The sequence below is a fragment of the Oryctolagus cuniculus genome, chromosome 1 (assembly GCF_964237555.1).
Source record: "Oryctolagus cuniculus chromosome 1, mOryCun1.1, whole genome shotgun sequence".
NCBI lineage: Eukaryota > Metazoa > Chordata > Mammalia > Lagomorpha > Leporidae > Oryctolagus > Oryctolagus cuniculus.
The window spans coordinates 224,758,546-224,786,479 of NC_091432.1; the positions used below are offsets into that span (position 1 = coordinate 224,758,546).

The 27,934-nt window shown below is 45.0% G+C and overlaps 1 protein-coding gene across 1 annotated transcript; it reads left to right on the forward strand.

The window, feature by feature from the left end:
- The first annotated feature begins 107 nt into the window (after window positions 1-107).
- Window positions 108-27,924, forward strand: LOC103352023 (protein CutA homolog). The gene is made up of 6 exons (XM_008273378.4): window positions 108-300; window positions 5,572-5,720; window positions 12,547-12,606; window positions 21,562-21,607; window positions 21,874-21,923; window positions 25,031-27,924. Exons 1-6 carry the CDS (start codon window positions 232-234, stop codon window positions 25,131-25,133), a joined length of 477 nt encoding a protein of 158 aa, XP_008271600.1. The 5' UTR covers window positions 108-231; the 3' UTR covers window positions 25,134-27,924.
- Window positions 27,925-27,934: the final 10 nt, after the last annotated feature.

Here is a 27,934-nt window from a genome sequence, read left to right on the forward strand (position 1 = left end):
AGAGGAGTGCCCCGAGAAAATTCCTCTTTGTGGGCCCCCTCTGCAGTCTTGGGCAGGCTGGGCTGGCTGGGCCCGGCGCCGGGGGCTGGCAGCGCGGTTTGGGGCGGGGCGGAGCAGGCAACAGGTGGTGTTAGGAGAGGGCAGTTAAGGCCCGCAGTGCCCGCCCACCAGCCGCACCTCGCGGGAGACAGTAATTCGAGGCGGCTGGGTCTCTGAACTACCAGCGGCGCCATGGAGTGGCTGAGCTCGTGGTACCCTCAGCCAGGCTGTCCGCGGCCGTCTGTCCTTATATGTCTGCTGGTGAGTGCCCCACGCTGTGACGCTGCAGGAACCCTCGTCCTGGGGACTGAAGGTGAAAGGAAGGGAAGACAGTGCACTTCTCTACCCTGCTTCTGGGGTTTTGAACTGGGAGCAGGCAGGTAAAATACTTGGAGGCAGATTGTGGGGGTGGTTCTCCAGGTTACCACACACCTCTGCTCCCTGCCTTGGGGCGGCTGGCTGGGCTGTTTGCTTCCTGGAGTGGGGGAGAAGAGGTGTCCTGGTGAGTCCTGAGAACTCAGTGTGCAGGGTAGGATCGTTTTCTCTGCATGCTGCAGTTGCCGTCTCGCTTTTCTGTAATTTCCTAGGGGACTTGTTTTCTCTTCTCTGAAACACCTTAAAGCGGAAAGTGTTGAGTGCAGAGTAATTCCCGTAGTGGAGGGGGAGGTGGAAAGCCCTGTGATAGAGGACCGGAAGCCCGCTGCTGCTCACTCGCTGGGTGATTTCAACCCTTCACTGGCCTTTATTTCCTCTTCTGTGAAATTTAAGTGTTTTTGTTTGTTTTCTCTAAGTTCTAGGAAAATATGTAAACTCTGTTTTCTTCTTTTTAAAGATTTATTTATTTGAAAAGCAGAGCTACAGAGAGGCAGAGGTAGAGAGAGAGGTCTTCTGTCTGCTGGTTCACTCCTCAAATGGTGGCAACAGTGGGAGCTGGGCCGATCTGAAGCCAGGAGCCAGGAGCTTCTTCTGGGTCTCCCACACGGGTGCAGGGGCCCAAGGACTTGGGTCATCTTCTGCTTTCCCATGCCATAGAGAGCTGCATTGGAAGTGGAGCAGCTGGGTCTCGAACCGGTGCCCATATGGGATGCTGGCACTGCAGGTGGCAGCTTTACCCACTACACCATAGCTCCGGCCCCGCTGTAGTCTTTTTGGTGCATTTACAGATTCTTTGACACTAGGTGGTTGAGAAGTTCAGTGCCACAGGGCTAGGTGATTAGTGAAACCTCTTTATCTTCTCACAGGCAGTCCAGTCAACCATAACCTCTTGAAGAACATGCAGATTTGCGAGAACCAAAAAGGGGAAAAGGCAATAAATAAGAAATAGGATGGGGCCAGCGCTGGGGTGTAGCGAGTAAAGCTACCGCCTGCAGTGCCAGCATCCCATATAGGCACTGATTTGAGTCCTGACTGCTTCACTTCCTATCCAGCTCTCTGCTATGGCCTGGGAAAGCAGTGGAAGATGGCCCGAGTCCTTGGGCCTCTGCACCTGCGTGGGAGACCCGGAAGAAACTTGGCTCCTGGCTTTAGATCGGTGCAACTCTGGCCATTGTGGCCATTTGGGGAGTGAACCAGCAGAAGGAAGGCCTCTCTCTCTCTCTCTCTCTCTCTCTGCCTCTCCCTCTCTCTCTGTGTGTAACTGACTTTCAAATAAATAAATAAATCTTAAAAAAAAGAAATAGGAAATAACTAAAAAGTTACATAAAATATTTTGTAAGAATGTAAAATTTTTAAAAAGATATATAGTAGAGGAAATACAAAAAACTGTTATAAAAAGGCTTTTCTTTAAAATGTATTCTTTTCCAGTTATAATAAATGTTAAGGAATCTTGTGATGTTTGCATTTCTCATCAATTTACATTCATATAATATCTATTGTAGTCTGCTGTTGATATCAAAATGAATTTTCATGCTTCTGATACGCTGTTATTTAGGTCCACGAACATTTCTCAAGCATATATTCTTCGCCAGGAGTTGTAAAGTGCTGAGAATACAGAAATGAGTAAGAATGAAGAGTTCCTGCCCAATGCGGGAGGCATATAGGAACAACTCCTTGTATTTCAGTGTGGTCAGAAGCATGTGTAACGGCGAACTGTCCTCTACTCACTGGGTACCAGTAGCATCTCTTCTGCAGTCCTCTCAGTCAAAATTGTCTCTAGACATTGCTAAATGTCCCTTGGGGACAAAATCATCCCAAACTGGGATTCACCAGATTGGATGAAACTTGAAGTGGCCCACTGTCTCAACCCCTAGTCATGCTCATCGCAATGCATAGACCCCAGAAGACTCTCAGAGGCAAGTCTTGGTTCTGTCACAGAGCTTCAGTGGGTTGTGCCTTGGTTGTTACCTCACCTGTTAAATGAAGGATTTTCTTAGGTGATGCCTGAGAGCCCATTGGCCTGTTGATGTTTTGACTGTAGGCCCATCTGAGGTTTTCTGTTTCCCCCTGATGCCTGCCGGCTGAAATGCCCCCGTTCAGCACTAGGCGTGACTTTTTGGCTGGAGGGCAGGCTTGCACGGTGCTTTGCTCCCCTTCTAGTCACTGTAGCACCTTCGCTCCTGTCTCTGGGCTGCCACCGCACAAGGAGTGCCATTGTAACGGTTGTGCCGGAAGCCACCTTAGAGTCAGGTAGACGCACACCTTACAGTGTTTCAGTGTGTCTAGTTCCCTGCCAAAGGCACTGCTTGCACCAGGTAACCCAACCCTCAAGTCTATTTAGTCTTCGTAATAGCATTTTGCTGGTGTATTCAATAGACTGTACTTACTTAGAATCTGCTGTATGCTGTGAACTGTGCTTGGAGGTACAGTAGGAGCAAGACACAGTCCTTTATTGAATTGATGATTACACATTGCCCTTCCTATCTTGTACAAACCATGGTGTCTCTGAAGTAGATAGCACGAGTGTCATGATTTCCAGTCTCTGATGTTTATGGAAGGAAGAGAGGAAGTAACCTGCCAAAGGCTACAAGCAGCTAGCAGTGCTGGCCTAGGATTTTTAAAAAGTTTCCATTCTTTTTTTTTTTTTTTATTTGAAAGGGAGAGATAACAGACATATAGCTTCCATCAGCTGTTTCACTTCCCCAGTTCCTACACTAGCCAGGGCTGGGCCAGGCCAAAGCCAGGGGCTGGGAATTCAACCTGGGTCTCTCTTTTGGGTGGCAGGGTCCCAGCCACTTGAGCCGTCACCTATGTGTTTTCAGGAAGCTGGAATTGGAAACAGAGTTAGGACTTGAACCTAAGCACTCTGATAAGAGATGTATCTTAACTGCCCTACCAAATGCCTACCCCTGGCCCTGGGGTTTAAATCCTGCTCTATGGTGCTTTTATTTTCCTTTGCTATGATCTGGCTGAATTGTCATTAAAAAATAATAATAGTAAAAGCTTTTCTGAAAAGCCTGGTACTTTTTTTTTATTTGTATGATCCCTAGTTTACTTCAGAGGAGTAGTATAGTGTATGAATTGGAGGCACTGCTGGCGGTGGTGGGAGGGAGGGAATGAGAAACCCAACCCAGACAAGCCTGAAGTCAAACTGAAGCTAAAGACATAAAAACACTACTCAGGTCCTGCCAGGAAGTGGGAGTCAGGACCCAGGCAATAACGTAAAAATGAGAGGGAGGACAGAGGTTCGTTTCAGCAGACACGAGCCCTGGGCAGAGAGGCCAGAGAAGCAGGCCCTTGTTCAGCCTCCCCTAAGCCACAGTGTGACTCCTTGCAACTTCCCCCATCCCTGTTAAAAGCTCCATTATATTACCCAAGCAGAAAACCCTGGAATGGAAGGTGTCCTCTGGTTTGTTTTCTTGTATTTTACATATTTGTCATTAAAATGCTAGAAAAAATTTTACCTTCTCACATGATTCTTAGCTGAGAATTTGCTTCAGTTTATTTATTTGAATTATTTGAATGGCAGAGTGAGAGATCTTCCATCCACTGATTTACTCCCCAAATGCCTACAACAGCCTTCGCTGAACCAAGCCATTGTCAGGAACCTGGAGTTCCATCCAGGTCTTCCCTGTGGGTGGCAGGGACCCAGGTACCTGAACCATCTCTTACTGCCTGCAAAGTCTATGCTTTAGCAGGAAACTGAGTTGGAAGCTGCTTGGGCCCAGATACTCCAATAATGGGATGCTGGCAGCCTAAGTGGCATCTTAATCATAGTACCAAGTGCCTGTCCCCTTAGTTAAGGATTTTAATGTCTTTTTCCTGGATCATTGAAATAGCTTGCTACATAGGCTACATAGGCTGCCTTTTGGTTACTCCCCGTCTGCCCACTTCCATTTCTGTATTCTATGTGAGCATATTATCACCTGCCTACTTAAGCTTGCTTGTTTTTTTTTTTTTTTTTTTTTTTTTTTTTTTTTTTTTTGTTAAGATTGATTTATTTATTTGAAAGAGTTACAGAGAGAGAGACGTCTTCTATCTGCTGGTTCACTGCCCAATTGGCCACAACAGCCAGAGCTGTGCCGATCCAAAGCCTGGAGCTTCTTCTGGGTCTCCCACACGGGTTCAGGGACCCAAGGACTTAGGCCATCTTTTACTGCTTTCCTAGACCATAGCAGAGAGCTAGATCGGAAGTGGAGCAGCTGGGTTTCGAACCAGCGCCCATATGGGATGCCGGCACTGCAGACGGCAGCTTTACTCGCTATGCCACAGCGGCAGCCCCATATTTAAGCTTTCAAAAACACCCTGTCACCTAAGTACAAACCCCAAATCTTGGCTTGACCCTTTGCTTTAGATTCTGGTTAGCCTCATTTTCTCGTATTCACCCTACCCTGTACACTGAGGCAATGCAGACTGGATATGAAGTGAAATTACTCCTTCAGGAGTGCTGTAGCATAACCAGTAAAGCCACTGCCTGTAATGCCAGCATCCCATATGCGTGCCAGTTTGAATCCCGGCTGCTCCACTTCCAATCCAGCTCCCTGCTAATGCACCTGGAAAAGCATCAGAAGATGGCCCAAGTGCTTGGGGCCCCTGTACCCACATGGGAGACCCAGAAGAAGCTCCTGGCTTCAGAATGGCCCAGCTCTGGCTGTTGTGGCCATCTGCGGAGTGAGCCAACAGATGAGCCCTCCCCCGCCCAATTCTTTCAAATAAATAAACCTTAAAAGAAATTACTCTCTGCAATATTGAAAGATGTAAGAGCTTATAACTCATAATCCCCAGGAGGCTAGCAGTTCAGTAGATGCCAGCAGGTATCACCTCCAATAGCAGTTTTGTCCAATAAAGATAGATTTCAAGTCATCCAGACTTGAATCTTGATTGTGGCTTCATCAGTTAAAGCCTTGTCATTTTTTAGCAAGTTTCTTGATTTCTGAGCCTCCATTTTTTTCCTATCTGCAAAAATGCAGAGGAAGATAATTGATGCATGAAAACTTTGTTTAAGCACTAATGCTCAATGCAGATCTTGGTAACGTTTTATAGATGGGGAGTGGGGGTGAAAAGATAATCCCAGCATTGGTTCCAGTCTGCTTGAGCTGTAAGGCTTTGGATTGGTGATGTTTCTACTGACTCGTTCTTTTCTTTGCCACCACGTAGATCCTGACCACTTCCTTCCTGACGTACCCCACGCTCAGGACCATTGGTCTGCAACTGCACTCAGCCATCACCGGCAGCTATGTCTCTGGCACACACTCCGTTGTCTTTGTCAACTGTCCAAACGAGCAGATTGCCAAAGACATTGCCAGGTAAGGTGAAGGTGCTTCCCCGGAAGGCTCAGGGAACTACAGATGCCCCAGAGGATCACTTTGGGTCCTCGCTCTCAGTTCTGACAACCCCATCTGTCCAGTGAGAAAACACACACCTATCTGCTTGAAGTGATAGGAGGTTCACAACTAAATGGTCCCTAACTTATCCTGCAGCTGGGCCTGAAGATGCCGAGTTACATGTAACAGCATAAAATGGAAGGGAGCCCCCCAGGAATAGGTGACTTGCTCAAGCTGTAAAGGTTAGTATCGCCCTGCAGGTTGACAATTCACGTCTCCTAATTCTTGGCCCAGCTCTCTTTGTGGAGCCATTCTCTTTGCTCAATCCCAGAAGTATTTATGACAACAAGCAAGGAAGAGGCCATTCCAGGTACTGCATAATTTTCTAGAAGCAGCTGTGGTGTGGGAAGAGGTGGACTAGACTTGGAATTAGACCAGGGTTTGAATCTTGGCTTTGCCACCTGCTGTGTGACCTTGGGCAAGTTATTTCCCTTCTCTCAGCATGAGTTTTCTAAATTTAAAAGGGCACAATATCACCTGCCTTACAGAGTTGTTGGGGGATTAAATGATATGAATATGTACAGGGCGGACCCATTAAATGCAGTCTGTAGATGCTTGTCAGAATGTCTTCCCTTCTCTCCTACAGGTGGCAGTCTTGAAGAGGGTTATGGGACAGGAAGGTAGACTTGGCACCTTACTCCCTCCTTGCTTTGTAACTCAGCGTTCTTTATTTATATGAATTTATCTTTTCATTCTGTTTTCTATGAACTTTGCATTTTTAAAAGAATTTATTTGAAAGGCACTGAGAGAGAGAGAGAGAGGTAGAGAGGTAGAGGGATTGATCTTCCATCTTCTCATTCAACCCGCAAATGGCCACAATGGCTGGGGCTGGGCCAAACCAAAGCCAAGAGCCAGGAACTCAATCCAGGCCTCCCACATGGTTGAGAGGGACCCAGCTACTTGCATGATCACCTGCTGCTCCCCAAGGTGCACATACAAGAAGCTGGAATCAGGGGCCAGAGCTGAAACTTGAACCAGGACTGATAGGGGATGTGGGTGTCATGAACTCCAGACCAAACACCCATCTCCATGCTTATTTTAAAATATTGATTTTGAATGTTCTCTTAACCGCTCCTTCTCCTGTGTATTCTTTCGCTTGCTAAAGGTTGTCTGTTTTTCCTCAAGTGCTTCGTGATTCTTCATCATAACCTCTCACCTTTTTCATTATGTTTTGTGGAGAGATGCGGGAGTAGCTGCAAGGAATTTGCATTTTGCATCAGTCTCTTTGGTGAGAGTGTGGACTGGGGGTCATACTACTAACTGGGGTACTCTAGAAACCTAGGTATGTGTTCTTGTTTTTGTCTATGGCTGTCACTGCTTGGACACTGTGTTGTCTCTTTGAATAAGGCTCCCACACTTACTGCCTAGAGACTGGACCTCCCATCTCATCTGCGAGGCCCTAGGGAGATTAGGGGTGGGGGCCACTGCTCCTGCACTCTCGCCTTTCCCCTTGGTGGTTGTCTCTGAGTTTCTGCTGAGGTGGCCTGTTGCCTTCGTACTGGGCAGTGGCCCCACATGCCCCAGGCCTGTGTCGGGGCTGCTTTTCTTTCTAGGGCTTCCTCGCTGCTGCTGAGACAGAAAGTGTCCTCATCACTGTTCTGGCTCGGCAGAAGAAGTGTCTTTTCTGTCATTTCTAGGACCTACTATAACAAGGATGCCGCAGTGTGGGTGTTGGGTCCACCAAGTTGAACTAAAGCCTGAGTGGAGCCTACAGTGCCGTGACAGAACTCTTACCCCAACATGTGCTGTTTAGTATTTTTTATTAGTGATTTGGTTAGGAGAGAGGCAAGCAGGCTTAGCGTCCCAGACTTGTAGAAGGAGAATAAAGGGGTGCATGATGGTGACAGTGCCACAGATGTGAACTGGCAAGAATCCCACCTCAGCTGCAGAATTGGCACTGGGGCCAGGTCCTTTGGTTCCAGTGTGATGTCTTTTTTTCTTTAGTCTTTAGAGTTTGATCTGCCACCCCTCAGTTCAAGTGCAGTTCATTTATGGCTCCTGGCAATAGTCTTTGATCTCTTCATTGACACATTCTTAACTAGAAGAACCTCTTGTAGGAGCTTGGGTAAAAATCATAGTTGAGTCAGGAGACCTGGATTCTAGATTCTTTTGTTGCAACCTCTAGATATGACTTAGACAAGTCTTTCCTCTCTGGGCTTCGGTTTCATATGAAGAGAGGGAGTTGGCTGGCCAGGGTCATGAACACAAATGCCTGCCAGCAGGTGATTTCAGTAAGTCAGGGAGCCAGGGTGCACCATCAAGGATGATGGTGGATGGCTACCATTGTGCTTCCGAGGGCTTGGCAGCAAAGGGTGCAGGGGGAGCTGTGCTCACTGAGAGCAGGTTGCGTGCCTAGACAGAGTAGCTGCTGCTCAGCTCTAGTTTGATGTGGCCTTGCAGGACTGCAGGCCCAATGTGGTAAGACTCATTTTTTTTAAAGAAGTTTGATAATCCATATTTTTAAAAAAGATTTTTTAAATTTCTTTGATAGGTAGAGTAACAGACGGAGCGAGAGACAGAGAGAAAGGTCTTCCATCTACTGGTTCACTCCCCAAATGGGTGCAGCAGCTCGAGCTGGGCTGATCCGAAGCCAGGAGCCAGGAGCTTCTTCCCAGCCTCCCACGTGGTTGCAGGGGCCCAAGCACTTGGGCCATCTTCCACTGCTTTCCCAGGCCATAGCAGAGAGCTGGATCAGAAGTGGAGCAGCTGGACACAAACCAGCACCCATATGGGATGCTGGCACCGCAGGTGGAGGCTTAGCCTACTACGCCACTGTGCCAATCCCCATAGTTTTTTAATGTGAGATTTATTATATTAATAGAGTCACAATTATTTTAAATGCCATGAGAGCCAAACCATGTATCTGGTCTGTGAGTCACTGGTCTGTAGCCACTTTAGTTTCTAGAAGCAGCTCTGTACTTTTCTCTTCTGCTTCCCTAGGCTTGAGTACCTCAAACATGAGTCTGTGGTGGTGCCTGCTTTAAAACTAAGTTACCGGGGCCAACGCTGTGGCGCAGTGGGTTAACGCACTGGCCTGAAGTGCCAGCATCCCATATGGGCACCGGTTTGACACCCAGCTGCTCCACTTCCAATCCAGCTCTCCACTATGGCGCGGGAAAGCAGTAGAAGATGGTCCATGTCCTTGGGCCCCTGTACTTGCGTGGGAGACCCATAAGTGGCCCCTGGCTTCAGATCGGCGCAGCTCCAGCCATTGCAGCCAATTGAGGAGTGAACCGGCGGATGGAAGACACCTCTCTCTCTCTTTGCCTCTCCTTCTCTATGTTAACTCTTTCAAATAAATAAATAAATCTTAAAAAAAAAAAAAAAACTAAGTTACTGGCCGGCGCTGCGGCTCACTAGGCTAATTTTCCGCCTTGCGGCGCCAGCACACCAGGTTCTAGTCCCAGTCGGGGCGCCGGATTCTGTCCCAGTTGCCCCTCTTCCAGGCCAGCTCTCTGCTGTGGCCAGGGAGTGCAGTGGAGGATGGCCCAAGTGCTTGGGCCCTGCACCCCATGGGAGACCAGGATAAGTACCTGGCTCCTGCCATTGGATCAGCGCGGTGCGCCGGCCACAGCGCGCTGGCCGCAGCGGCCATTGGAGGGTGAACCAAGGGAAAAGGAAGACCTCTCTCTGTCTCTCTCTCTCTTACTGTCCACTCTGCCTGTCAAAAACAAAAACAAACAAAAAAAAAAACTAAGTTACTGGGGCCAGCACTGTGGTGCAGCGGGTTAGTGCCCTGGCCTGAAGCGCTGGCATCCCATATGGATGCTGGTTCTAGACCCGGCCTCTCAACTTCCGATCCAGCTCTCTGCTATGACCTGGGAAAACACAAGATGGTCCAAGTCCTTGGGCTCCTGCACCCATGTGGGAGACCCAGAAGAAGCTCCTGGCTCAAATTGGCACAGCTCCGGCCATTGCAGCCAACTGTGGTGTGAACCATTGGATAGAAGACCTCTCTGTCTCTGTCTCTCTCTCTCTGTCTCTCTGTCTCTCTCTCTCTGCCTCTCTTCTCTGTGTAACTCTGATTTTCCAAATAAATAAATCTTTGAAATTAAAAAAAGTTACCAGTGCTCCTTCTCTTTCTCTCTCTCTTTCTCTCTCTCTCTCTCTCTCTCTCTCTCTTTTGGCCTAGGGGCTTTTCAAATAATAGTCTTCATCCACAGTTTTTGTAATCTTTTTTTTTTAATTAAAGACTTATTTACCTATTTGAAAGGCAGAGTTACAGAGAGAGAGAGGGAGAGGGAGAAGGATTCCATCTGTTGGTTCACTTCCCAAATGGCCACAATGGCCAGGGCTGAGCCAGACCAAAGCCAGGAGCTTTATCTGGGTCTCCCATGTGAGTTCAGGGGGCCCAAGGACTTGGGCCATCTTCTGCTGCTTTCTCAGGTGCATTAGCAGGGAGCTAGATGGGAAGTGGAGCAACTGGGACTCAAACTGACGCCCATCTGGGATGCCGGTGCTACAAGCAGCGGCTTTGCCTGCTGTGCCACAGAGCTGGCCCCTGGTTCAGTAATCTTTACCCAAGGTATAAAAGGCTGCAGTGATCGCAGCCTTTTTTCTTACTCCTGGAGAGACTGAGAGGGCTGTGAGGCAGTGGGATTATTTTCTCTAGCGGTGTAACTCACCTCTATGTTTGTGTGCCACCTTCAGATCCAGCAGGAGGCAATTTCTCATGGCATGATTGAGTGACACCTGGAGCAGTTACTTTACAAATTTGTGCTGTATGTCTCTCTCTTTAATCAGGGATTTATTTAGCTCCTGGAACTTTGCAAATGAACCACAACGGTGGTCAAGTCACATTAACATGGGACCTTAAAATAGAGCACTGTTCAGCCTGGGACTCTGGGGTGGAGAAAGTAGGTCAGTTCTCTTGGCAACAGCCGAGGAAAGGAGGGACCAGTGATCAGGACTCAGATAAGATTGGTTTGTCAGAGTCCAAGCACTTTAGAGAACTGAGGCCAGGCCCCCTTGGCCTTCTGGGACCTGAGGGCCTGCCTGACTCTGAGGGCTGGAAGTGGATGGCTGACTACACTTACTGCTTGTGTGGATGACTTGGTGTGTTTCTGTTTGTGCGACACCTGTACTAGTTCAGACACATGTTTGTGTTCACCAGCACTCTGCACAGGACTCAGAAAGCTGGATGGAACTGTAAAGATTCTCTTGCCAGGAATTTCAGCCTGGGATGTGTTAAAAAGTGTTAGAAGTCAGCGAAGGAGATGATTGGCTTCTTGGGGCTGTCATAGAAACCCTAAAAAAAAAATCAAGGTGAAAAAGAGCCTGTTTTTGCCAAAACAAACGCTGGATATGATGCTTTTTTTTTTTTTTTTTTTTTTTTTTTTTTGCTTTTGTTTGGAATTGTGTCAGTTATGCGAGACGTCTTGAAGTTCATGAAAAATGCATATTACGAAAAGATTTTACCTGGATTTCAATTTTTTTAGACTCAAACTTATCTTTGAATTCTACTTTTCCAGTAAGCTTTCTGAAGTACTCTGACGTGTGGTCACATGCAGGTCAGAAGCGCTGAGTATCAGCCAGAATCACCTCCCAGGTGACCAGCAGAAGGTGGCGTAATGAAAGGAGTTCTTGCTGGTGAAAAAGGCTAACCAAGGCCTGTGCTTGTACAGCAGGGGAATCGGAGAGTCAGGTGGAGAGGGGGATGCGCCTGTCTCAGAGTAGATACTCAAATACTTCGTTCTGAAAGGAAAGAAAAAACTTGCCTAAGGCCACACAGCCATCCTACTATAGGCTGAGAATGGAGCCCAGGTCTTCTTTTTTCTTTTTAAAATTTATTTATTTTATGTGAAAGGTAGTGTTAGAGAGATTAATCTTTCATCTTCTGATTCACTCCCCAACTGGCTGCAATAGCTGGGACTGAGCCAGGCTGACACCAGGAGCCTAGAACTTTATCCAAGTCTCCCCACATGGGTGCAAGGGCCAAGCACTTGGGCCATCTTTCACTGCTTTCCCAGGCACATTAGCAGGGAGCTGGATTGGAAGCAGAGCAGCCAGGGATTGACCTGGCACCCGTACAGGATGCAAGGATCTCAAGCGGCAGCCTAACCTATTGTGCCATAATGGCAGACCCAACCCCAGGTCTTCTTTCAGTCCACTGCTGATTAATCCCTGTTTCTCAAGCAGCCTCAGCTTGTCCTTAAAACTGCTTCCCCGTAGCTGCTTCTCAGTTTCTCTTCACCCAGAAAAAGGACTTAGAAACTACTGTGTCTTCAGAGGCAATGCATGATGGTTCTGCAACATGCTGGTTTGAGGGAGGTGGGTGATGAGGTGATGTCTAAGTCCTTTCTCTGCTATAACTGTCTGTCACAGACTGGCTAATTCATAGATAACAAAGGCTTATTAAGTTTATAGTCCTACAGGGTGGGGAGTCCCAGAGTGTGGAACTAACATGGTAAGTGTCTTCTTGCTCTGTAACGGACTGCATCCCCTGGAGACATGGAGCAAGTGTGCTAGCTCTTAGGAAGCCACTGCTGCCCTTATGGGTCCCCGTTCTCAGGACTTCATCTGATTTAGTCGCCTCCTAAAAGCCCCACTCCCAGATACCATTAACATAGGAGTTGAGGGACCAAGTTTCTAACATATGAATGTGGGGACAAGGGGGTACCCAAACCACAGCAGGACGTCTACATGGTTGTCTACTTCGACTCTGGTTTCCTGAATTCCGGTCCCCCATGTCTTCTCTGGAGATCCTGAATCTTCTCCAGTGACTGCCATCCTTTTCCCTTTTCTTTAGGGCGATACTGGATAAGAAGCTGGCTGCCTCTGTGAACATCCTGCCCAAAGCTGCTTCACTGTGAGTTTTGCCATGGCCAGTGGTGGGGAGTGGGAGTGCTAGCATCAGGTTCTGGCTGGTTGAAAGAGCACTGAACCAATGGGGGGTTGTCGAAGGATAACTCAAAAGCATTTAATCAATCAGCAGTTCACAATTGATTTGTAGTCAGAGGAGGTTGATCAGTGGGTTTATGTCATTCAAGAAAAGCAAAAATAGATTTGTATAGAGAAGGTAATGGGGGAGCTACAGTTTAGAAATAGTGAATCTCTTGCACATTTGTTGATCAGATTAGTTAACCTGTTGTTAGCAAGGAAGTTATGTTAGGCATTCCATCCTAATATACAGAGTGGTTAAAAAAAATGTTCAAAGAATTTGTTAGTCTGTGGGCAAGAAAGAAAAATTAAAGTAATAGTGAACAGAAATTATAAAAATGGATTTTGTCTTCAAGAGGCAGTACCTAAGCAAATATTAAATTTGTAACAGTAGAGAGTTCCCTAGACTAATACTTAGAGCTATATAAACAGACTAAAGGGAGTGAGAGAAACAACTTTTAACAGGTAAGAATCATCTTGGATAAATGGAGGTGAGAAAAGTAACCTATATTGCAGTTTGAAAGTCTGAATACTCTGGCTTCTATGTAATGAGAAATAAACAGCCAAATACTCATTTGCAAGCCAGCAAAGTGTATAGGAGAAAACAATTTCTATTGCTTTTGAGTTCTTTAGAAAACTCAGAGTTCTGCATACATGAGAGGCTGCTGCTGGGTGATGCCTGACTTTCCTTCATTAACACTTATGCTTTAGAAGCCTGGTCTGTACCATTTCCCTTGTTAGATATGTTTCTGCTTCCCAGCACTGGCTGTGTAGGATTTGTCTTACGTCTTACTCTCTGATCATCTCCTTTCTTATCTCTTTCTTTGTCTCCCTAGTTCTACTTCCAAAAAAGAAATAATACACTGTCTGCAGATCAGAACAGGAAAGTGCTATATGACAAAAGCTACCTTTACCCCTAGTGATGTCATTCCCTCAATAGTACACACCATCTACAGCTGTGGCTCCTGGGTTTGGCCATGTTTTTAATCTGTGAGCTCCAGCCTAGATCTACTCAGTCTCCCTGAGAGTGGGGCTAGGTTTCTGACTTTTTAAAAAGATGTACGGTGATTCATGTTCAGCAAGTCTGGAAGCCTGTTTGGGAACTGGACTAGAATTTCAGTCTAGTGTTCCTTTCGTGTGTCCCTCTTTGCTTGTAATTGATCCATTTACCACAGCTCAGTGGCGCAGACAGGGCCAGTGGCCTAGATCATCTGCAGTTCACTATGAGTCAGTGTGATCTTTCCAGGCCAAATTTCTTTCCTTTCCCATGATGCTGTTCTCATACTCTGCTAAACATTTTGTCACTAACTTTTTTTTCCTCGCAGAAACCTTTTTTTTTTTTTTTTTAAGATTTATTTATTTATTTGAAAGTAAGAGTTACACAGAGAGAGGAGAGGTAGAGAGAGAGAGAGAGAGAGGTCTTCCATCTGATGGGTTCGCTCCCCAACTGCCGCACCAGCCGGAGCTGAGCCGATCCGACACCAGGAGCCAGGAGCTTCTTCCGGGTCTCCCACAGGGGTGCAAGGGACCAAGGACCCGGGCCATCCTCTACTGCTTTCCCAAGCCATAGCAGAGAGCTGGATTGGAAGAGGAGTAGCTGGGTTTCGAACCGGCGCCCATATGGGATGCCGGCGCCTCAGGCCAGTGCGTTAACCCGCTGCGCCACAGCGCTGGCCCCTCAGAGACCTTTTATTTAAGATATATAGACTTCATACATTTCATAACTACAACCTCAGGAACACAGTGATTGTCCCCAGTGTACTTGCCCTCTCACCCTTCTGCCTCCTCCCTCTCCTATTCCCATTCTTATTTGTTACTAAGATCTATTTTCAATTAACTTTATACACATAAGATTAACTCTGTACTAAGAGTTCAACAAATAGTATGAAGAGAAAAAAACAAAACTGTTCCTCCACAGTAGACAAGGGCTGTTCAAAGTGTCAATTTCACTTCTATAGATTACCTTTTAGGTGCTCTGTTACCACAGATCAGGGAGAACATATGATATTTGCCTTTTGGGGACTGCCTTATTTCACTATTATGCTTTCCAGTTTCATTCATTTTGTTGCAAATTATAGGATTTCATTTTTTTAACCACTGTGTAGTATTTCAAGGTGTACATATCCCATGACTGCTTTATCCAGTCTTCAGTAGACAGTCATTTGGGTTCATTCCATATTTTAGCTATTGTGAATTGAGTGCAATAAACATGGGGGTACAGATAACCCTTTTGGTATGCTGATTCATTTCCCTTGGGTAAATTCCCAGGAGTGGGATGGCCTGGTAATATGGTAGATATATATTCAGATTTCTGAGGTATCTCCATACTGTCTTCCACAGTGGCTGTATCAGTTAACATTCCCACTAACAGTGGATTAGGGTACCTTTTTCCCCACTTCCTTGCCAGTATTTATTGTCATTAATTTCTGTTTGAAAGCCATTCTAACGGGTTGAAACCTCATTGTGGTTTTGATTCGCATTTCCCTGGCTAGTGATCCTAAGAAATTTTTTTAAAGATTTATTTATTTGAAAGTCAGAGTTACAAAGAGAGGAGAGGCAGAGAGAGAGAGAGGTCTTACATCCAATGGTTCACTCCTCAATATGCCACAACAGCCGGAGCTGCGCTAATCTGAAGCCAGGAGCTTTCTCTGGGTCTCCCATGTGGGTGCAAGGGCCCAAGGACTTGGGCCATCTACTGCTTTCCCAGGCCGTAGCAGAGAGCTGGTTCAGAAGTGGAGTAGGCCGGCGCTGCGGCTCAATAGGCTAATCCTCTGCCTTGCGGCGCCGGCACACCAGGTTCTAGTCCCGGTCGGGGCACCGGATTCTGTCCCGGTTGCCCCTCTTCCAGGCCAGCTCTCTGCTGTGGCCAGGGAGTGCAGTGGAGGATGGCCCAAGTCCTTGGGCCCTACACCCCATGGGAGACCAGGAGAAACACCTGGCTCCTGCCATCGGATCAACGCGGTGCGCTGGCTGCAGCGCGCCAGCCGCGGTGGCCATTGGAGGGTGAGCCAACGGCAAAGCAAAGGAAGACCTTTCTCTCTCTCCCTCTCTCACTGTCCACTCTGCCTGTCAAAAAAAAAAAAAAAAAGTGGAGTAGCCAGGTCTCAAACTGGCACTCGTATGGGATGCCGGTGCTCCAGGCCAGGGCATTTACCTGTTGTGCGGCAGCGCCGGCCCCAATCCTGAGCATTTTTTCATGTGTCTGTTGGTCATTTGGATTTCCTCTTTTGAAAAATGCCTGTTTAAGTCCTTTGCCCATTTCTTTACTGGGTTGTTTTGTTGTTGTTGAGTTTCTCAATCTCTTTATATATTCTGGTTATTAATCCTTTATCAGCTGCCTAGTTTGTAAATAATTTCTCCCATTCTGTTGATTGCCTCATCAGTTTGCTGAGTGTTTCTTTTGCAGTACAGAAGCTTCTCAATTTGATGTAATACCATTTGTCATTGCCTGTGTCTCTGGGGTCCTTTCCAAGAAGTCTTTGCTATGCCAATGTCTTGCAGGTTTTCCACAACGTTGTGTAACAACTTGATGGTGTCAGGTTGTAGATTGAGGTCTTTGATCCATTTCGAGTGTATTTTTTTGTAAGGTGTAAAGTAGGGGTCTTGCGTCCTACTTCTGCATGTGGAGATCCAGTTTTCTCAGCGCCATTTGTTGAAGAGACTGTCCTTGCTCCAGGTATAGATTTTAATTTCTTTGTCAAAGATAAGTCAGTTGTAGATGCATGGGTTGATTTCTGGTATTTGTATTCTGTTCCATTGGTCTACTCATCTGTTTTTGTACCATTACCAAGGTGTTTTGAGTGTAACTGCCTGTAGTATGTCTTAAAATTTGATATTGTGATGCCTCTGGCTTTGTTTTTGTTGTATAAGATTGCTTTAGCTATTCTGGGTCTCCTGTGTTTCCATATGAATTTAAGCATTTTTTTTCTGTATCTGAGAAGAATGTCCTTGGTATTTTGATTGCATTGAATCTGTAAATTGCTTTTGATAGTATGGACATTTTGATGATACTTATTCTTCGAATCCATGAACATGGAAGATTTTTCTGTTTTGTCTTCTCTCTTTCTTTCTTTAATGTTTTGTAATTTTCACCGTAGAGATCTTTGAGATCCTTGGTTAAATTTATTCCCAAGATATTTGATATTTTTTGAAGCTATTGTGAATGGAATTAATCTTTAGAAGTTCTTTTTCAGCCATGACATCTGTGTATGCAAAGGCTTTTTGTATGCTATCTGTGTATGCAAAGGATTTTGGTGTGTTGATTTTATATCCTGCCACCTTATCAAACTCTTATGAATTCTAGTAGTCTTTTAGTGGAGTTATTTAGATCCCTTGTATATAGAATCATGTCATTTGTAAATAGGGATAGTTTGACTTTCTTCTTCCTGATTTGTTTCCCTTTGATTTCTTTTTCTTGCCTAATGGCTCAGGCTAAGACCAGGACTATATTGAATAGCAATGGTGAGAGCGGGCATCCTTGTCTGGTTCTGGATCTTAGTGAGAATAGTTCCAACTTTTCCCCATTCAATAGGGTGCTAGCCATGGGTTTGTCATAAATCGCCTTAATTGTGTAGAGCAATGTTCCTTGTATATCCAATTTACTTAAAGTTTTCATCATGATAGAATGTTGTATTTTATCAAATGCTTTCTGTTCATCTATTGAGATAATCATATGGTTTTTTTCTTCAGTTAGTTAATGCGATGTATCACATTGATGGATTTGCAAATATTGAACCATCCCTGAATACCAATAAAGTGGGGATCCCACTTGGTCTGGGGAATATTCTTTCTGGTGTGTTGTTGGATTTGATTGACTAGCATTTTATTGAGGATTTTTGCGTCTGTGTTCATCAAGGAAATTAGTCTGTAGTTTTTTTTGTATCTCTTTGTAATTCTCTGTTGTATGTTTTTCAGGTTTAGGATGTGAGGTGACACTGGCTTCATAGAAGGAGTTTTGGGAGGATTCCTTCCCTTTCAATTGTTTTGAATAGCTTGAGAAGAAGTGAAGTTAGTTCTTATTTAAATGTCTGGTAGAATTCAGCAGTGAATCCATCTGGTCTTGGGCTTTTTTGGGGGGCAGGGAGGTTTTATTGGTCTTTATTACTGATTCAATTTCCATTTTGGTTATTGGTCGGTTTAAGTATTCTATGTCTCAATTTAAATAGGTTGTATATGTCCAGGAATCTGTCCATTTCTTCTGGGTTTCTTGGTTTGTTGGTATATAGCTCTTTGTAGTAACTTCTGATGATTTCTGTGGCATCTGTTGTTACCTTTCCTTTTTAATTTCTAATTTTATTAATTTGTGTCTTCTCCCTCTTTTTTTTTTTTTTTTTTTTTGTTGTTGTTGTTGTTGTTGGTTGGGCCAATGGTATGTCAATTTTTTTTTTTTCAAAAAGCTAACTCTTTGTTTTGCTGATCATTTTGTTGTTTCAATCTTTTTATTTATTTTCTAATTTTAATTATTTCTTTTCTCCTAATTTTGGGTTTGGTTTGCTGTTGTTTTTCTAGGTCCTTGAGATGCACTGATAAATCATTTATTTGATGCCTTTCTAATTTCTTGACTTAGGCCTCAATTGCTATAAACATTCCTCTTAACACTGCTTTTGCTGTATCCCATACATTTTGATATGTTGTATTATCATGTTCATTCATTATCTGAAATTTTTTTATTTCTCTTTCAATTTCTTCTATGACTCACTATTTGTTCAGGAGCATGTTGTTCAGTCTCCTTGTGTTTGCATATATTCTAGAGATTCTTGAGTTGTTAATTTCCAGCTTCATTCCATTGTGGTCAGAAAAGATGCATTGTATGATTTCACTTTTTTTGAATTTGCTGAGATTTGCTTTATGGCCTACCATGTGGTATATCCTAGAGAAAGTTCCTTGTCCTGGTGGGAAGAATGTGTATTCTACAACTATTGTATGAAAAGTTCTATAGAACTTCTTTGTCTCTTTTAACAGTTTTTGTGTTAAAGTCTATTTTATCTGGTATTAGGATGGCTACAACAGCTCTTTTGTGTTTCTGCTAGCATGGAGTATCTTTTTCCAACCTTTCACTTTCAGTCTCCTATATCTTTGTTGGTGAGATGTGTTTCTTGTAGGCAGCAAATCGATGGGTTTTGTTTTTTAATCCATTCAGCCAGTCTGTATCTTTTAATTGGAGAGTTGAGGCCATTTACATTCAAGATGACTTTTGATAAGTAATGACTTGTCCCTACCATTTTTTCATAAACATTCCTATTGTTTACTTTGGATTTCCTTTGTACTTTTACTGGGAGAGTTTATGCCTTCACTTTGTTTCACAATGCTAACCATGTTTCCGTGTGTAGCACATCCCTAAGCATCTTTTGTAAGGGTAGCTGAGTGGTGACAAATTCTTTAAATTTCTATTTGTTATGGAAGGCCTTTATTTCACCTTTATTCATGAGAGCTTTACAGGGTACAGTATTCTGTGCTGACAGTTTTTTCCTCTTAAGGCTTGGACTATATCTTGCCATTCTCGCCTAGCCTGTAGGGTTTCTGATGAGAAGTCAGCTGTGCATCTAATTGGAGTTCCTCTGAAAGTTATCTCAATTTTTCTCATGCATATTTTAGAATATTTTCTTTATGTTTTACTGTGGGGAGTTTGACTACAATGTGTCGTAGTGAAGATCTTTTTTTGTCACATCTAGTAGGAACTCTTATGTGCTGCTTCTACTTGGACGTCCCTTTCTTTCGCCAAATTTTGTAATTATTTCACTAAAAAGGCCTTCTAATCCATTCTCTCTTTCCACATATTAAAGAACTCCTAAGACCCATTTGTTGGGTTGTTTGATAGTATCTTATGGGCTGTTTCCAACACTGTTTTTTCGTTTTCCAATTTTTTCTTTTTTTTGGTCTGACTATAAAATTTCCAGAGATTTTTCTTCTAACTCAGATATTTTTTCTTATGCCTCACTGATTCTGTTGTTAAGGCTTTCCACCACATGTTTTATTTGATCTATTGAATTCTTCATTTCCAATATTTCGTTTTGATTTCTCTTTAAAATCTCAATTTCATGGGAAAAATTTTCATTCAGGTCATGTATGGATTTCTTTAGTTCATGGATTTGCTTCTGATTACTTCTAAGTAATCCTATGATCAATTTTTTGAATCTATTTCTGGCATTTTTTCAGCGTCTTCATCTTTACATAATATTATTGAAGTGTTTTGTGTTCCTTTGAGGGGTATCATGTTGTCTTCCTTATTCTTGTTTCTTGAATTGCTGCGTTTATTTCTAGGCTTTTGTGGAAATGCTGGTTGGGTTTTTTTTTTTTTTTTCTCCTTGTGATAGCTTTTATTTTTGGACTATGTCTCTGTGGCTTAGTGGGGTATCTGTTCTTTCAGTGAATACATAGAGGCGTGTGCTGGGTGTGGCCAAGGAGCTCTGTTCAAGGTGATACTGAAGTTGGGCGTGGTAGAGCTCTTTTATTTATTTATTTTTAATCAGAGAAGATTTGATCAGTTCTGTTGGCGTAGGCTCACATTCACCTCCTCTCCCTGAAGGAGACCAATGCCTGGGTGCTAGCCCCAGTGGGTACAATATCCATCCATGCTGCCACAAGAACCACACAAAGGATCCGTGCAGTCCTGGTGTGAGCACAGATCTCACAGCAATGACCCTCACCAAGGAATCAGAGTCTCGAGCATGTGGAGCCACCTACAGTGACTGCCCAAAGACCTAGCCACAACCTGGGCCCTTCCACACAGCCGCTGTTCTCACAGTCCCAGCACACAATGCTCCCACAATCAGGAGCAACCAGCCCCCTGTCAGTTCTCCCATCCAGATTCAGGCCTCTGCTCTTGGCTGGTTGCTGGGCGTGTGGAGATGAGCTGGCACAGCTATTACATGTGTCCAAAACAGCACCTGCCCTCCCTCGGCTGGTTACAGGACACCAGTGCGGGGTGGTCAGGGAGAGGGAAATGTGCCCCCTTTTTTTTCCCTCTAGGTTGGCAGGTTGACTGTCCCCTATAGGACTCCAAGCCAGACTCACACCAGGCTCTTCCCACAGCTTTATCGCCAGTGGCTTGAGCTGCTGCCATCTGGTGTCCCCTCACTCTCCAAAGCTAGTGCTGAAGCTCCTGGCTGCTGGGGTCCTCCCTCCACTTGGAGCCACAGTGTCCCTCTAATTTGCGTGGAGTTTCCTCTGCAGTTTTCTCCCTAACACTTCTTTGAGATTGCATATTCTCCACTTTTTTTTGAAACTCTTCTCATAGACTAGAACAGTAAGCTCCCTCCCTATTCTGCCATCTTGGAATCCTCCAAGTGACATTTCTGTACTTGTCAATGACTTTTCACTTCTAAAAATTTGGCTATCTAATGAGGCTCACTTTTCCCATGAAGGCTTCTGAATTTTTTTTTTTTTTTTTAATTTACCAATGGGTACATGGGCAGTCAACTTTAAGAGTCAGTGATAAAAGTAATGGGACTGCAAAAGGCCTGGATGCCGTGAGCATTCAAAGGGCTGCAGATGTCCAGTTTGAAGGTGAGAAGACTTGGGAGTTTCAACAAGGCTGACTTGTGGTGCTACTTCATGTGGCCAGTTGGGGAAAACAGCCAGGTGGCAGGTATTAGCACCACACACACACACACACACACACACACAAAGTCTCTTATGAAACCATTTAAGTTGGATGGACTTCTTCTTGAAGTGGTGAGCCTCCTACCCCCAGGAGCGTTCCAGCAGATACTAGATGCACACATCAAAAATGGTTGGACTAGATGACCTCTGGAGTTCTGACCAACTCAAGACCTCTTTATATGGGCTTGGAAAGATTTTGAAAAGTTTCTCCTGCTTGGGCCAGGTGACGCTTCAGTAGGCTCCTGTTGGGAGTATCATAATTTGATGTGGTTCTCCCCTCCAGGTACTTCTGGAAGGGAGAAATAGAAGAAGCCACTGAGATCCTGTTGGTGAGTGAGGCTGGGGGCAGAGGGAGGGAATGAGAGGGGAATGAATGAGGCCAAGGCATTGTTCTGAAATTGCAATTAAAAATTTGCCCAACTCAAGTGATCTAGAGTCTTTCCCCCATGTAAGATGGTCTAGGTTCAGTTGTGAGCTAGTGACAGGGCCTGGTAGCCTGGAAGGAGTGCTGTCTCCTAAATGGCCAGATGAATGAGCAGCGGCAGAGCTGGGCCTGAGGTTCTAAAATCCATCATTGTGTTTTCTTCTTTTACAGTTAATAAAGACAAAGACTTCCAAGGTTTTCATGCTGTCCAGCTACGTCAGGTAAGGCAGCGTCTCTTCGTTTGTGTTTACCACTCGGCCATCCGGGATGTACTGGCTACTAAGTGAATCAGCTTGCAAAGTGGAGACCAGGAGTCCCACCACCAACCTCCATGTGCCTCTGAATCAGTCCTTGTCCCTCTGTGAGCCTCAGATTCTCCATCTATAAAATGGGGGTCATAGATTAGACAGTTTAAAACAATGGGTTTCTAAATATTGGTCTTAGGACCTCTTTACATGTCTAAAGATTGAGATCCTAAGGAACTTTATTTGTGGTTTATATTAATATTTACTGTTTTAGACATTAGAGCTGAGAAATTTAAAGAATATTTTTACTTCATTTAAAATAAACCCATTGTATATTATACATAGATTGTGTATTTTAATGGAAAGTAATCATATTTTCTATAAAATAGAAGGATGGTAGTATTGACACTTTTGCCAAATCTACCTTAATAAGACAATTGGCTCTCCTCAGAAGCATCTTTAAATATTGGTATAATTTCAAGTTCATGGTGATAAATTCAAATTTCCCAAAACTTTAGTTTTTGCTTAAAAACAGGAATTTTCTCATTGACAGTAGCTGATGTAGAGTATCATCATTTGAGCAACACATTCACTTTGTTGTGTTTGGGAAAATATCTACCTAATACCAAAGCCTGACTAATCATAATTTTTTAAAATAACAAATTGTGGTCATTCAGGCTTGAAAGCAAAATAGTGCTTCCTGAGAAGTGTCTAGTTCAGTGTGTGACTCAGTCAGGCTTACACCAGCCATTGCACCTGGGTGTAGAGCAGAAATGCTTGCTATGTGTTTCTCATTTTATCACACAGAATGTTAAAAAGACATATATTCAAGGGTTTCAGTTTAATAAAAATAGCAACTTGTGTCACTTGATCAAAATGTTAAGTGAAGCTGACTTTAACAATGGAAGTGTGGTGGTGAAGAATACAGTGGCAGTGAATACAGGTTGGTGCCTCTGTCTTGGCTCACGTTCAGGTGCCTGCAGTTTTACTCATCTTTGCATACCATCAGTTTCCATCAGTGCAGATGTCAACACAATAAAAACATAAGTAACAAATTAGAATTATTATGAAAATAGTTTTGACCAGTGGACCCCATGAAGAGTCTCAGAGATTGCTAAAGGCCACTGAACTTCACTTTGGAAACCACTGGTCTAACCCCTTATCATTCAGTGGCTGGTGGAATTGGCATCACTTGGGAGCTTGCTTGAACTGTAGAATCTCCTCATTCCACTGGAATCAAAATTCAGTTGATTCCTGTACACGTCAACTATTGAGGAGCACTGGTCAGAACCAGCGGTTCTCAGTGCTGGCTAAGTACTGGAAAATACCACCAGGTGATTCTAACAAACCAACATAGGTCCCACCACACAGATTCTGATGAAGTCAGCTGTGGTGGAGACTGAGTATGGTACTAAAAACGTACCCCAAGTTGATTCTGACATGTGGCCAAGGATGGGAACCACCTATCTGGATGATAAAACCTCTTCCTGTCACATTTTTGAGAACTAGGATTCTGTGAAATAAGGGCTGTAGAAAAGGCCCTCACATCACCACTTCATCAGAGGTGAGGGAAGGAAGCACTTTTGGTAGAACCATCACCGTCAAGAGATTACAGTTTAACTGATGAAGAACAGTTTCAGGATTCAGAACTTGACCTGTGTCAAAACGTGGCCCTCCCACTAGCAGTTGTACCCTAAGTACATGCAAAATACTAATACTTTCCGTGATTTGGCTGCCCTATTTATAAAATCAGGATCATACTAATAGATTGTTAAATGTACTGAATTAATACAGGAAGTGGTTTATCAGCATCTGTTCTTCTAGTAAAGTGTTAAAAATGCTAATTCTTTGAATTCTGTATGTTTGCTTGTAAAATCGCTTATGTACATTTGTCTAGGTCTCCATGAATTAAGTTACCAAAATCTGTCATCCTGAGGCACTGGATAAAATTAACCAGCTTTAAATGCTGATTCACTTAAATACATCTTGTGATTGGTGAAGCGTGTAAGCTCATGAGTGCTTGAGAGTGCCTCACTGAGCAGACAGGAAGCAAGGACTGTTACCCCTGTTACAAGGATGGGGAACTGAGACCCAGCCCTCATGTTTCTTCAGCCGAGAAAGTGAAGATAACTTGCACCATGTGCCAAGGGGCCGGTGAAAGAAACAGGAGAGGAGAGAGAGATGCCTTAGAAAAGGTCAGCGGTTCAGCTGGGCCTTGAAGGATAGAATAATGTGTGATTGACCAACCGGAGCAGGGAGAACTTTGTAGGTGCAGAAGAGAATACAGGAGTGTTGGGGACGGGGACTGTTTGGGAAAGGCACAGCAATGTGTGCGGGATGGTAATGGAAACAGTAGCTAACATTTTTTTTTAAAGACTTATTTTATTTATTTGAAAGACAGAGTTACAGAGAGAGGTAGAGACAGAGAAAGAGGTCTTCCATCCACTGGTTTATTCCCCAGATGGCCGCAACGGCCGGAGCTGCGCCAATCCGAAGCCAGGAGCCAGGAGCTTCTTCTGGGTCTCCCACATGGGTGCAGGGGCCCAAGGACTTGGGCCTTCTTGTACCGCTATCCCAGGCCATAGCAGAGAGCTGGATCGGAAGTGGAGCAGCTGGGACTAGAACCGGTGCCCATATGGAATGCCGGCGTTTCAGACCAGGGCTTTAACCTGCTGCGCCACAGCGCTGGCCCCGGTAGCTAACATTTAATGAATGCATGCAGTGCCAGTTGATGCACGGGTAACCGCATATACCTCATCTTATTTAATCCTCAGCAACCCAATCAGGAAGGTACTGTTTTTATTCCCTCTATCATAAAGGCCTCTGGAGAGATTTAGTGACTTGTCGCTTGTCAGCTAGTAAGGGCAGACTTAGAATTTGAACCCACGTTCATGAGACTGAAGCCATCTGGCCCAACTTACCACCTAACAGATGGGACACGGGCTCAGGAGTGGTCAGCCACAGCTAGACAGGATGGCTGTGGCAGATTGTAGAGGGCCTCCAGTGAGCTGGCCAGTTGGGTATTCTAGCGTGGGTTGATTCTAATCATCGTCACTCAACAGGGGTCTGCTTTCTTTCCAAAGGTTGGTCCATCCTTTTGAAATCCCAGAGGTCTTCAGTCTTCCCATGGACCAAGGAGATGTACAGTATTTAAAGTGGCTTGAGGAGGGTATGGAGGAAGACTGAGTGGGAGAAGCTTCTGCGTACGCCACTGGCTACATCAGCTCTAGCCTTCATCAGCTATACTCTGGGGAATAGAGGCCTCTTGTTGGCTCCCAGCACCTCTGGACTCCAGGTTCCTGTCAGCACAGAGGCGCTAACCAACCTGTGGAGGCTGAAGGCCCAAGGCTCCTGAGGCTGGAAGAGAAGGCTGGGCCAGTCAGGCCAATCAAGAACCCAGGGGAACTTGTCTCTGAGTGCTTCATGCTTACACGTGGCCAGAGGGTGGGAAGGCAAGGATGGCTCTGTGTAGAGACAGACCGCAGGGAGGTAGCAGGGAGGGGAAGTTTGTTGTCTTTAGTCATTGGCCTACCTTGAGTGCCTAGGGTATGTTTACCTTCTTGTTTTTCTGGGGAAGAATGGGCCCTTGCTAAACCTGGAGGTGTAGGATGATCGTGTCTTTCTAGGGAAACTGGCAACTGCTTTCTTCAAGGATGAATTGCTAATGGTGGAATTTCAGGAATGAAGAGTAGTCTTTGAGCTAAAGAGGCTCTGGTTGCTCCTAAGTCCTGCAGAGGTGGTCCTGGGAATGGCTGGGGGAATATTAGAGCTGAGACACAGCCTCCCAGATTGGAAATTACGAGTTGACTCTTGTTCTGTGACTGCCATCAGGAGATGGTGATGGAGAGGGAGGTTCTAAGGCTGCCCTACTAACCTTTTCCTTGGAGCACAGAAAGAGAGCCCTGGAACCTGCTAGGCCAGTGTTTTCTGGGTTCCACAGAGCCCCAGGAGATACTTTGGGGGCTGCCTGTGGAGGGAAGGGTCTGAGGTCTCCCATCCATATTCCTACTGGTGCTCATGTACCTTTTTAAAAACATGTATTGTGCTCACTTACAAAACCCGTTTTTAAAAAGTTTGTCAAAACTTTGTAAGCCACTGCTCTAAGCCACTCTCCATGCGTAGGTTACTTGTGGAAACTGAACCACAGTGAGGCCCGTGAATGGTGGTGTGTTGGGTGTACATAGGCCAGCCAAAGTAGCTCACGCTGGTTCTGGGGTTCCCCTGTCCTGGCTCCACAGGCCTCTGGTGGGAGGGGAGGGAAGGTAGTGACTGCTGAGCCCCAAGCAGTGAGAAGACACTAGACCCAGGCCCTTCCAGAATCCGTCACAGGTAGCTCTGTTCTGCAGAGAGTGGTCCTCGGGCAGCTGTGATATCCTGGGTTTCTCCTGAAGGGAAAGCATGTGAGAAAAGTGGTACCAGCCTCTGGTTCTGATACCTGCCCTGCTTATCCCCAAATAGCACATGGGGTGGAACCCCAAGGGCCCATCTGTGAAGAGCTTGTGGGGACTTGAGGCTGTGTGGGGGTGGGGCCAGGCCTTCAGGGGGCTGCCTCAGGGGAAGAATAAGAACAGAGTGATAATGGTGGTGAGGTCCTTTGCTTTTTGTAACAGATTAGCTTCTGATACATAGTCATATAAGTATTGTGTAAACTACTTAAGATGTACCAGGGACCCCAGAAAGGCCTGCCTCCCAGTGTGGTAGGTGGATGGCTGCACTGTGCTGTGCCCGAATGTCTGTCAGTTGCCTGCCGCAGGTGAGGCGTGGCTCCCCTGTGGAAGGAAATCTGCCTTGGTGTTTCTGTTATCTGTGTGTGTCACAGTCAGAGCCGTATCTGAATCTATCTGAGCTCTTGCAGAGGGTCTGGCAACAAGTTACCCTGATGTTTGAAGGAGTTAAACAAACAAATCTGTCTCTACAAGTACATAATTACCTTTAAATGGTGGAATAGGCAAAATCCCACTTTTCCTTGAACTTTTTTCATGTGGAACTAATTTCAAAGGAGATTGTGGTCTTCATTGGTTCATTTTCTGTGTTCATTCTGCATGTTATTAGAAAACTGTTGGTGGCTTGCCTTTGCCTTGGCGACATCAAGGTTGATTATTGAAGGAGATGGGAAGGGAGTGGGGTATTTACTAAACACTAGCTCTCTGCCCGTACCCTGCTAGGTTAAGGTTGTTGCATAACACAGTGTTACCCTTATTTACAGATGAAACCTCAGATCAGCCCGTATGAGACTCTGAGGGGCAGATCTAGACATGAACCCATGTCTGATTCTCAGCCTCATGCGCTTACTGCCTCTCTCTGAACGAGGCTGGGTAAGTCCCTTTGTAGGCCAGAGACCTGCCACAGCCAACTCTGCAGAAAGAGAGATTAGATCTTAAAGCATCAACGTGTAGGTTGCATTGTTTGCTCTTCCACAGATTTGGAGTGGGGTAGTACCCACATTCTACAGATGAAGGAATAGATTTAGAAGCATTCAGTAACCTTTAGGGTCAGCATAACCCCGACGTAAGTGGTCTGGCCCCCCACTCAGAGTGGTGGTGTGGGAGCTGGCATAGACTTGCACCAGTGTGTCCAAGTGGGAGTTGCTTTCCAGCACCTCTTAGAAGTAGGACTCCAGAATCCACAGGAAACCAGTTGAGGAAATGAGGAAGGGTATCGTAATTATCCCATGAACACCAGTCTATGAGCACAGAGAGGTGACTGGTTTGAAGGAATCTTATTTTCACCAAAGGAATACCAAGAAGAGGGAACACCAGTATGCCCAGTTGAAGGGAAGAGAACCAAGACAGGAGCATGTGAGAGTGAAATGGTCACTAGCTATCCATCAGTCTTGTTTTAGGTTGTTGTCCTGTCATAGGTGTGTGTGTCTGGCCCTGTCTGCTAATGGTATGAACACTTTTGTACACATAGGATCCTTTATACAGACCGTTCCTGTGTGCTGTAAGCAAAATAAATTGGCAACTTAGACACATGACTGATTGTAG

Coding starts and splice junctions, on each gene's coding strand:
- LOC103352023 (XM_008273378.4), top strand. CDS start 232: ATGGAGTGGCTGAGCTCGTGGTACCCTCAGCCAGGCTGTCCGCGGCCG. Junction 5,721..12,546: donor ATTGCCAAAGACATTGCCAG/GTAAGGTGAAGG, acceptor CCTTTTCTTTAG/GGCGATACTGGATAAGAAGC. Junction 21,924..25,030: donor ATGCTGTCCAGCTACGTCAG/GTAAGGCAGCGT, acceptor TTCTTTCCAAAG/GTTGGTCCATCCTTTTGAAA.